Source organism: Myotis nattereri (genome assembly GCF_964212035.1).
Source record: "Myotis nattereri genome assembly, chromosome: 1".
NCBI classification, from domain to species: domain Eukaryota; kingdom Metazoa; phylum Chordata; class Mammalia; order Chiroptera; family Vespertilionidae; genus Myotis; species Myotis nattereri.
Window position 1 is genome coordinate 138,197,359 of NC_138075.1, and position 12,217 is coordinate 138,209,575.

The following is a 12,217-nucleotide window of genomic DNA, read 5'->3' on the forward strand; positions in this document are numbered from 1 at the left end:
TGACTGCTGAGTGACCAGCATCTGCCACAAATATAGGCAACCGTCCATTCATTTTGCAATTCTTCTTAAGTTATTTAAGAGAAAATAGCCAGTTTATTACACATGTACATATGGAAGTCCCATAAGAGTATGAGACCAGAGGGCACATTGGGCCATCAAGGCCTATATGCCATTTTGAGATGATTGCTAATTACATATCAGGCACACTGCTAAGAGGCAGTAAGACAGACCACATCTGGCCCTCATAAGGCTTACAGTCTGGCACAGAACAGAGATTTATAACAAGCAATTATATAATTAAACACAAATGTGTTGTGCTATGAGAAATGCACAATTTTCTGTAAATAAATGTTTCTTTATAGAATCCTATTGAAATGAAAGAAAAGATTAATAACTACCATAAGAGGTACAAGGTCTTTACTAAACCTAAAAAGTGATCATTGAAAATTATTATTTTTCCATTACGTCGGGGCGTGAAGCAGTCTGGCAGACAGTGTCCTTGTCATTAGAAAAGTTACTCCATCGAGAGTCAGAGACTGTTCACTGGGATTTGCTATGGACCAATGAACTCTCTCTTAAGACCATCTGACCTGCTTCTGTCCAGCTGCGTGCTCACCACACAATCTGGATTACTCATCACCTGTCCAGGCACTTTGGATAACAGATTGGAATTCTCCAGTCTCTGAAAAGTTTTACCTGCTACCATAAAATGTTGTTTTGTTAAATTTAATGTGAACATGAACAATCTTAGGCCTAATCCCTCTTCAGGAGCCTGAAAATTGAGAAAACAGATCTTCAAAGGTAAAAACTGGACAACAAAAGGGGTTTCACGGAAAGTAACCTCTCAGGGTGATCTAATCATAAATTCCTACCTGGGCAGGTCTTAGCGGGTAGTCATGCCCCAGGCTTTTATAACTTAAGCAAGCTCTGTCCATTGTTTCTGTGCATTTAGGTTAACACACCTTTGAAGTAAACTTTAATTATCCTCAAGAAAGCACATAATCTTGTTAACTATCCTGCAATCCAATCCCCACCTTGCTTTTTCTCACCTCCAATAAATGCAATGAAGTTTAAAAACTGTTATGCTGCAGAGTATTTGAGATCTTACTTCCCTGGTGTATGTCATCAGTTTTGCTCAAATAAACCCTTATAAAAACTATCTACAGGTTTGAACTTTTTTACATTGACATAACTCAGACTGGGAAGTCAAAGTGAGCCCCACTATATGCACTTCCAAGATATAAAGCTGGTCTTGCCCAGGACCACCCTAAGACCTACCTTGTACATTCCTCGGACTACAGCTATGGCATCTGCCAACTGCTGATGGCAACATTTTCTTATTAATTCTTCATTCTGCAAACCAGAAATAAGTACAGGGAGCACCATTATGTATTTCCAAAAACAACTCTTACACCTACTAGGGAGGAGCTCAGTATAAAATCATTCAAATCATCACAGTCTCTTAAGAACTTCATTTTATTAGTATTTCTTTTATGCTGTAGCTCTTATAGCACATTCCATTTTTACTTACACTTAACCAAAAGCAATAGCATACCTCTGGATAATTTGAAGATTTTATTTCATTTTACATGTCAAAGTCTTTTTCGTGTTTTCCTATAACTGCTTTTAAAAGTAGTGAAATCTGTCCAGCCAGTATGGGTCAGCAGTTGAGTCTTGAACTAGGAAGCAAGAGGTCATGGGTTTGATTCCCTGTCAGAGCACATGTCAGGGATGCAGACTCTACGCCCAGTAGGGGGCATGCAGGAGGCAGCTGAATGATGATGTGTCTCATCTCATGATGTTTCTATCTATCCCTCTCCCTTCCTCTCTCTCTAAAAATCAATAAAAACATATTTTTTAAAAGTAGTAAAATCTATTATCAATTCATATCCTCTTTTGCTCCTTCTATTTTTTGAATGAGACAAACTCATGTAAAAAAAATCTAGAGTCACTAATCCATAAACTACTTATTTTCTGATTAATCAAATAATTTAACCAGCTCTATTAGGATAACAATGAAAGATATCATCACTAATGAAACAAACAACAACAAAAAAACACACAAAGGAAATTAGAGAAATTCTACCTGTTGATAATGTCTTTCGACTGTTAGGATCCTGTCATGTAGAACAGCAAAGAGATTGAAAGACTCCTCTTTAATACGGTCCTCAAACTTCAACTGAAGCAATTGTTTCAGGAACCCAAAATCTACCTGAAGGGATCTAATAATCTAAAAATAGAAAAACATAATTATTGTAGGGAGTAAAGGATTGTGACGCCATGCCTGGTTCTGGGCATATAACCTGGGTACCTGGTCAGGGGATTGTCCTGCCTTTTAAGATTATCTGTCAAATACTCTTTATATTGGGAATTCCAATTAATCTACTAATGGAATAAGGGAGAAGAGGTTCCTAGTGTTATAACATAATAAGAGACTAGAAAAATTCTGGGACAAGTGGAATAGGGAAACTAAGATAATTAAACAGCAGGTTGCAGCCACCTAGTAAATCCTATCTTCCCTAAACCAAGGATACTTCTTCCCAACCAGAGGGTTAAATCACCCTATTCAGGAAAACTCAATAACAGAAACCCAATTAAGTGCCATCTGCCAACCACACCCAAGGACAAACAAATTAAGAGAATAAATTTCCTACTGATACAACAGCATAAAGCTGACGAATATTCTATTGCTCCACCCCTAGGGCCTCCCCTAAAAGCTCAGCCTTTAAAACCCCTGAAAATGAAGGTCCCAATGTGCTCTCTCTCAGGGGGAACACTGTGCCATTCCTTCTCCCGCTCCTTCTCCTACAGGCATGTATCTCCTAAACTCCAAGGGACCCAACAAGACTTGAAATCAGGGGAGCAATGGGCAGCAGCAGCTCATCCCACGCTAGCCCCCTGAACCTCTCTCCAAGGCCCCCTTTTCTCAGACTTTCCCAGCGAGTCAAGGCAGCCCAGCCTAGGCTCTCCCGAAGCTTCTTCTATGCCCTTCCTTCTTTCACTGTCTTAAGTATATTTGTTGCTGTGGTCAGTAAATTCATGCTTGCTTTTCTCTACTTTGTCCCTTGATTGAAATCTTTCCTTCAAGAAGACTAGCACCGCCCTAGCCAGTTTTGCTCAGTGGATAGAGCTGTGAACTGAAGGGTCCTCAGTTGCAGGCTCAATCCCTGGCTCTGGTCCTGTTCTGGGCGCTTGTGGGAGGCAACCAATCGATGTGTCTCCCTCACATCCATGTTTCTCTCTCTCTCTGTCTTTCTCTTTCACTCTCTCTAAAAAATCAATGGAAAAACATCCTTGGGTGAGGATTAACAGAAAAATAAAAAGACTAGAACCAAGGCCTCCTTGTCTCACTAGGTAACACTAGTAATTTACTCTCATACAGAATAAAGTGCAATAATCCTCTGTCATAACCCAAAGATATAATTCTCAAGATGTGATTTTTGGATCAGAATAATCCTCTGTCATAACCCAAAGATATAATTCTCAAGATGTGATTTTTGGATCAGAAAAGATGGGCAAAATCCACATTTGTTATGAATCCACTAGCCAACCACTTAAATATATATCCAGTATATTGATTAGTTTCCATTTGGGTTTTGTTCGTGGTGTTGTTTGGGTTTTTTATTGTTAATCCACACCCAAGGATATTGTTTCCATTGATTTCGTTTTTAGAGAGAGTGGAAAGAGGAGAGACACACAAAGAGAAACATCGATTGGTTGCTTCCTGCCCTGATGGGACCAGGGATTGAACCTGTAACCCAGGTATGTGACTGAGGGAAGGGGGGGGGGGGGGCGCGGATGATGCTCTTACCACTGGGCAAAACTGGCTAGGGCTAATTATGATATGTGATCACCAAAACACAATGTATTTTTGTTTTCCACAGTCCATTTAAAATATATTCCTAGGTCATCTGTCCCTGAATGAAAACTTTAGGCAATTCCATGACTGTTTGTTCATCCTTAGGAATAGAAAGTCCTACCATCACCCAAATCACAGCCTCAAAGTAGCTTTTGGGATATGACCACTATGAGTTAACATGACCACTTCAACTTCACTCATAGAGAAGGCTTCTCCCTGTACTCCAAGCTAAAGACAGTCATTGGCAGCTGCCTGTCTTCAAGGAAAAGAGTGTGATTCACTCTTGAGCTCTCCCTCACCTCTCCTCCCACACTCAGCTGCTGTGTCTCCAACATGGACAAGGCAGATGGAATAAAGAAGCAGGGCTACTCCTCCCTGGTGGGGTGGCTGGCAGGTCACCAGGACTGGCAGGTAGGGGGAACTAACTTTCCTTCCCTTGGGCACTGACATAGCTTCTCTAGAGATTCCCAAGGCCAGAACCCTCTCTCCTGTGGATGCAGGTTGACCTAAGCAAACGCTTCTCTACTCTGGTGATCATTGCTACTCCTTCTTCAGCTCCTATGAATCTGGAGTTCTCCTTTCCCCTCTCCCTGCTATTGGGTGTCCTCTGTCCTTCTATATCACTCTTCTGGATAGGACCCAGAATGACCCCACATTAGCTAACCCCCCCCCCTCTCTCTCTCTCTCTCATAGACCACATATGGTCCATGGAAAATAGTCACACATCCCTCACCTCAACCACTCTGAAGTGTAGACTGATCGCAACTTAGCCATGCCATCTTCTTGTCACAGCCCACTTTAACTCCTTACACACGGAGCAAGCACAATAGCAGCAAACACTTCAAGTTCCACTGAAGCCTGTCTTACTCGCTGTCAGCTGAGGAAGATCACCTCTGTTACCCTCTCCCCCACAAAGGTCACAGCAAGAGTGGTTTCTTAGGAAACCACCTCAACAAGTCTTCCTCTTCACCTCCTGATCCCCTTTTTTATTGCCCTTGATCTGATTCAAGAGCTAAGAGTCACTGATCTTATGTGCAACACTTCCTTTGTAACCTCTACAAACGGGACCTAACTCACACTCACTTTGGAATTTGACACCTGGTACTAGCATCTTGGGAAGAATCTCATTTAAGTATCCTCATACTCTGTGCAAGGTGTCATTTTACAGGTGAGGATATCAAGGCTTCGAGAGGTTAAGTGACTAACTAGTCTAACTTTATGTGGCCAGTAAGTGGGAGGCCCAGATTTGGACAGACACAGACTCGTATTCCTTTCTCTTTATATCATGCTGTCAACTTATACAGCATGTGGTCTGGCCCTGCCAAGGCATTAGGGGTGAGTTAATGAAATGCTTGACCAAATACAGCAGGCTAATTTTTAAGTTGATAATTTTGTATGACCCGCAAATTATGTTATAAATATCCAAATGGTCCATGGCAGAAAAAAGATTCCCCACAGCTATTATAAAGGGTACTATGTTGAGGAATCATTAAAAATATATCCTAGAGCAAGTGAAGTCTTAAGAAACTCCTTAAATTGCAGGAACAAGTCGAGATGATTTTGTCTTAAAAATCAGCCCAGGTGTGCTCTCCTGAATAATAAATTTAATTAAGAAATAAGTTAAAAAACAAACAAACAGCCCTTATAGACTACTTGTTCTGAAGAATGGAGGCACAGGGGTCCGGGTGTGGTCAGTCAAACTGCTGCTGAACCACAGACTCCCATAGAGACTATAAACTCAGATACAATATAACCAAAACACAACCAACAACTCGAAGATGCTGGAGAATGAAAAGGAAGGGGGTGGGCAGGAGAAGGAGGAAGAAGTAAAGTGGCAGACAGTGCATGTGAACTGTGTCTTTAAGAAGTTGCCCAAAAGCTGCCACACAACATTTCCATCTCAATTCTATTGATCAGAGCTTAGTCGTTTGGACATCCCTAGTTGCAAAAGAATACAGTTGTAAACTTTCCTGAAGGCATTAAAAAAGACAACAAATTGGCATTATATAGGAAAAGGGACAGCCTCGGAAATTACTAGTGGGAGTGCAAATAGGTGCAATCTCTATGCAGGACAGTTTGGCAATATCCTTACAACGACTAATGCATACATCCTCTGACTCAGAAATTCCACTTTTAAGAATTTACACCACATGTCTGGCCAGCGTGGCTTAGTGGTTGAGCATCGATACCTATGAACCAGGAGGTCATGGTTTGATTCTCGGTCAGGGCATATGACAGGATTGCAGGCCCAATCCCCAGTGTGGGGTGTGCAGGAGGTAGCCGATCAATGATTCTCTCTCATCATTGATACTTCTATCTCTCCTTATCTCTTCCTCTCTGAAATCAATGAAAACATAGTTTTTAAAATGCCCATGCCCTAGCTGGTTTGGCTCAGTGGGTAGAGCATAGCCTGTAGACTGAAGGGTCCCCGGTTCGATTCCAGTCAAAGGCACATGCCAGGGAGGCAGCCGATAAGTGATTCTCTCTCATCATTGATGTTCCTATCTCTCTCTCCCTTCATCTCTCTGAAATCAATAAAAATATATGCACAACATGAATATGACATAAATATAAGTTGTGGTTCATATCGAAAACTTTTAAAAGCACAATTGTCATCTAACTCAGTTTGTAAAAGATGCTAATATTTTTAAATTTTTGATCATTTCAATTCTGTCAAGGAAAGAGACCTAAAGGCAACGAATTCTTTTAAAAATCATCCCAGAAGTTTCAAATTAATCTAGATTACCTTCACTAGTTTTTGTGTAGATGAGCATAGCTCTTTTAATGGCAAAATTTCACTGGAATCCGTTTGAGTAGCATGGTCTGTGCTGAAAAAGCCAACTTTCAAATCATCTGATATGTTAAGTCTGAAAAAAAAAGAATATTAAATGTATTTTATGTAGTAGATATTTTCTTAAAATATATATTAGTGAGTATATTTTTGTGTAAATCGTATTATGTTTTAAAGATTCAAAGGGGTTGATAAAGTGAGGAAACCTCTGAATTATCTGTTGATAATTTGAGGTTTTCATCAAGACTCTGCTGGATTACCCAATTTTCTGGACTGTAGCATTTTGCTCCACTGAAACTCATTTCCATTTTCTGAGATATTGTTATAATCATACTTAGCTAATTTATTAATATTTATAACAGGAAGAGAGCAAAGGGGAGGCTAGACATTATAAGCATGGCCGTCTGGGCAGCTTCACCAGGAAGCTGCGACTTCACGCTCCCCAGGGGAACCCCGGTCCACTCCCTGCAGGTCACTGGGGAAAGGGATCCAAAAGGTGCTTGTTTATCAGCCTAGCCTGAGGAACAATGAATTGGCTGGAGCCCATCAGATGTGCATAAAAACTAGTTAAAATCTCCAGACAAAGAGTTCTCTCTCTCTTGCCTTTGTTCTTGTTCTTGCTTGCTCTGTGACCTGCACTTGCCCATGTGTTCACCCATGCTTCCCCAATAGCCATGTGGCCTTATGCAGCCACATGACCCAGGGCCATGCGGACTCCACCCACAGGATGCTGCACGGGACTGGACTTTAATATGGAGCAGAAACTATGGGCAGTGGCCTTTATTCCCGCCCTGCTAAAGACACAGTTGGACTTCCTCCATGGTGAGAGGGGCTGAGATAGGACCTTGAAGGGGAACCCCCTTAACTTCACATCATCAGTAGAGCTTTACATGAAACCCCATCCTCTTGTGGCAGCCTCAGGACATTATTTTATTTGTGGCACTCTAAGAACTCCACTTCCACCGATAACAATTTCGATTTATAAGCCCCCTTTTAGTATACCATCTACTGTTTTGTGTGTGCTACCACTTGAAGCCATTATAAATTATGCACAGGAATATCAAGTGAAAATACTGTAAAACAGTGATTCTGTGGTTTGAGGACCCCTGGGGCTCCAAGACACTCAGAGAATCCACAAGGTCAAAATTATTATCATAAAAACATTAAGATTTTGTTTGCTTCTTCCACTTTCATTCTCTCACAGTGATGAGTGGAGTTTCCCAGGCTACAGGTTATGTGACTGCATGGCGGACTGAATGAGGATTCAGCTATCTTTCCTTAAGCCAGATATTGAAAAGACTTGCAAAAATGTTTCAAAAAAAAGTGACACCAGTTTCATTAAAGTCTTGTTTTGAAAAATACATGTTTTCCTTTAAAAATACTTATATTAACACAGAATTGACATCATTATTTTAAATAAATTTCTCCTTTTAGATGTGTAATATGATTACTGAATAGAGAGAACCTAAATTAAGGCTCTTTGAGGTCCCTAATAATTTATAAGACCATAAAGAGGTCCTGAAACCAAAACTTTGAGAGCTGCTTCTTTGCAATGATCATGTAACTGTACTGTATTTAATTTTCAAACTCAATTCTTAAAATATCTGAGCAGGGCAGGAGCAAGTATTTGAACACTCATCCTACAGAGCTTTAACAACAGGCATCTCAAACAGTAACCAGAAGGCCAATATTCTGGATGCAACCTCTCTTTTAGAGGTTGATCAAACTTACCACAGCTATCAGTTTCTAAAATGTCAGCTAGCCCTGCCAGTGTGGCTCAGTAGTTGAGCGTCAGCTTATGAATCAGGAGGCCAGGTTTTGATTTCTGGTCAGGGCACATATCTTGTTGTGGGTTTGATCCCCAGTGTGGGGCATGCAGGAGGCAGCCAATCAATGATTCTCTCTCATCATTGATGTTTCTATCTCTCTCCCTCTCCCTTCCTCTCTGAAATCAATACAAATGTATTAAAAAATAAAATAAAATGTCAGCTAAAAAATAAATCAATAAAAGCCCAGTAGAATTATCAGACTTTCAGTGCCAGCTCCGAAGACAGGGTGTCTGCGCTTCTGTCCTACACAGGGATAAGAGGGAAGAGGTTTCCTGTGTGACTCTGGACATTGCCACATGTGGAAATGATGCCGAGAACTGCCACGGTCATCTAGAGGGTACAGCCAGTGGGGCAATGCCAAGGCATAGATGAGTTGTTTTTAAAAAGATGGAAATAGCTGTAACCGGTTTGGCTCAGTGGATAGAGCGTCAGCCTGGGGACTGAAGGGTCCCAGGTTCGATTCCGGTCAAGGGCATGTACCTTGGTTGCGGGCACATCCCCAGTAGGGGGTGTGCAGGAGGCAGCTGATCGATGTTTCTAACTCTCTATCCCTCTCCCTTCCTCTCTGTAAAAAATCAATAAAATATATTAAAAAAATAAAAAATAAAAAGATGGAAATAATTTTGACTGTTAACTTTGTTTAGCTATTGACTCAACTCTCTCTGTAAAAATCAATAAAAATATATCCTTAGGTGAGAAATATATATATATATATATTCCTCAAATATGTATACACACATTTTGAATGCTTATAAAGGCAGTGTTTATTAAAATACATTTCATTTTCAAAATTGAGCTATCAGCTGTTGTAGAACGTATACATTTTGGGGGACACCTGTATACGTACTGATGCTAGACCTCATCAACAGTATCATCTGGGCAGGGAGGGAGCATCAGTAATGTACCTCTTAATGTCAATGAAAATTTCTAGTGTTTTTCCACAGAAAACTGTATTTTAGATTTGGTTTAATTCATTGCAGGGGCCTGTGTTTTTCTCAATAACACAGTGCTGTTGGGAGAGGAAATCTTGGGCCCTGAGTGTGTCTGCGCATTCTTTCTGGCCATGCCAAGAATGCAAAGCCCTGGTGTGCTTTCCACAGCCATTCTCCAGAGTTGTGTGCACAGTGAGGAGATGACATTTTTCTTCTGCAAAACAAAGTGTCTATGGTGTCAGGGATGGAGCTCAACAACATGGTCTTCCCCTTTCCAAGGCAGGCCTGGCTGAGGCAAGCATTAAGTGTCTAATTAGTCAACAGCAAAGATCAGTGCTGAGTCCCTACGAAGTCCCCAATATGGTAATATTAACCAGTGAGGTGTGTGTGTGTGCGCTGGGAGGGGGAGAAGGGGAGGGGAGGAGGGGGAGGGTACCCAGCCACCTGGTGGCAGGTTGATTCCTGGACCCACATTATAGGTCTAGGAATCAAAGAGCAGAAGTGGAAGTGACTTCTCTTGCCAATACACCTCATAACCTGCTCCTGGAATTGTTGCTTTCTGTCCCAACATCTTTGTGATCTGCTAGCTTGGAGGTCTTCATTCTCAAGGGGAGAATGCTCCCTCCCAGAAACATGTAACCAAAGGCAGAGAAAGTGGTCGCTCTAAGGACTGGAGTGAGTGCTTCCTGTTACCAAGGGGCACGTGGGTGACTGGTAGACAGCGATGTCAGGGAAACAATGTTTGGAACCCAGGAGAGGCTCTGGAATGCCTCCAATCATTTCCATGCTGAAGGGGAACAGAATGTGCTGCCCCCAAAATATAACTCTTGGGCATAATAACTCTTGGGCATTATCTTGCGCTGGTTGTTTTTAAGAAACAGCAGGCACAGGGGGAGCTCTGCTAACTGAGCAGAAGTGGCCCTTTTGCAAGGGACATTTGCATTTATAAGACAATCTCCATCTGCAAGGGTATCTCTAGGTACCAAGTAGAACAGGGTGATTCAATATCTAGAAACTCACCAATAAAAAAGGCTCAGGCTCAAATCTGCATAACAACCACACCTAATTACCTCCCAAAATTGGCTCCCCACTTCCCCCAACATCTTCTTTAGCCTTTAGCCGTAAATGGAATTGAAGGTGTTGACTTGGACTATTTTCGGGAATTAGTTTTCCTGGGTATTGCCCATGTATACAGAAGGTATATATGTTTTTAATTTTTTTTTCAAACTATAGGAACAAACTGGCAGAGCAACTTATAGCAGACACAGAAGGTCACCTTCCTAGAGAGAGAATCTGGGCCTCAGTTGTATTTCAGCTCCAGGCCCAGAAAAGCAGCAAAACCTGGCATGTGACACCAGGACCAGCTGCAAGGACTAATCACCCCCTGCCCGGACACTGACCAATCAGTGGAGACCACGATCCAGAAGAAACACACCTAGAAAATGGATGAATATTCTGCTGAAACCCTCCCCTAAGGCCTCCCATAAGATCCCCACCAGCTGGAAAGAGATAAAAGCCTCAAGACAAAGTACCCAGCAAGTGCTCTCCCTCTGGGGAGCAGCCCACGCCCTTCCCTATTCCCTCTTCCCTCTCTTCTTCCCTCACAGGCACACATCTCCTCCCTCTGAGAATCCCCACGAGACTTGCAAAGAGGCGAACAATGATCAGCGGCAGCTCATCCCAGGCTAATCCCCTGAACCTGTCCCTAAGACTGCCCAGGGAGGCAGGGCAGCCCTGCCTAAACTCTCCTGTTGCTTGCTCCATGCTAAACAATTCCTTGTTTTGCTGTCCCCAGTTTTAATAAACTTTCTCTCATAGTCACCTGGACTCACGTTGTGAAATTTTTTCTGCACAAAGTCAGGAACCCACACACTACCAGCCCTGTAGACAGACCCACTCAGGGCTAGGTCCTCTGCTTGGTAACACTCTTTCAAGAGGTCTTAATCTCAGCCTTTTGGGGTCACAACTACATTCTGCATTTGCAACTACAATACTGCGTAAGTCTTCTTTTACCATCTTACTTTTATTTATTTATTTGTTGTTGTTTTTTGTTGTTTTTGTTTACTCCTTCTGCCTATTTTTAGATGGAGCAGCCTGCACTGCCTTCCATGTCACATCAAAATGACTATAGCTTGGAGCCCTGCTGCTCAGGGAAGACTCCAGAAAAGCCCTCACCACCCAACAAAAGGTGGGCTGGAAGGTGCTCATGTTCTTGCACTGAGATGTGTCTTCCATGTCTTTAAAAAAAAGTTTTTTTAAGAAAAAATGTTAAAAGGATCAAGAAGAAAAACAAGTTACATGTATACATATATATGTACATGTACGTGTGCATGCACATATACAAACACTCAAAAACGGGATCCATTCTAACTGCCTTCTTTCACTTAATATCTGATCTTGACTATCCTCCAGTTTCACTAAATAAACTTCAAGTACATCTGTTTCATTAGTTTCATAAAAAAAGTAGTCAATAAAACTGGAATCCGATGCTGCACACTGCTCTAAACATTCTCATGTCTGCATGCCTTTTATTCTCATTCCAGACCTATGAGGTAAATTCTATTATCTTCAGCCCCAATAAATATTTATTACTTTTAATAATTATTTATTGTTGAAAGTATTACATATGTCCCTTTCTTCCCCCTTTGACCCCCTCCCGTCCACCCTCACCCTTTACTTACTTTTACTAGTCAAAAATCCTCATTAAAGTTTAGTACAGAAAAGGAAATATTCTGTATTCAAATACTGGTGAGGTTTTGCCTCCTCTCTGGACCCTGAGTGCTGCTACATCACTATAATAAACATG

General features: G+C 41.6%; 1 protein-coding gene across 1 annotated transcript in view; it reads right to left on the reverse strand.

Annotated features, from left to right (window-relative positions):
• LOC308530513 (uncharacterized protein C10orf67, mitochondrial) overlaps nucleotides 1–12,217 on the reverse strand; it is a 152,272-nt gene that overhangs the window by 131,569 nt on the left and 8,486 nt on the right. The window contains exons 2-4 of the mRNA XM_081107221.1: nucleotides 6,606–6,726; nucleotides 2,087–2,230; nucleotides 1,279–1,353 (exon numbers count right to left, since the gene is read on the reverse strand). Of these exons, the coding sequence (XP_080963347.1) occupies nucleotides 1,279–1,353; nucleotides 2,087–2,230; nucleotides 6,606–6,726 (340 nt within the window). The remainder of the gene's footprint in view (nucleotides 1–1,278; nucleotides 1,354–2,086; nucleotides 2,231–6,605; nucleotides 6,727–12,217) is intronic.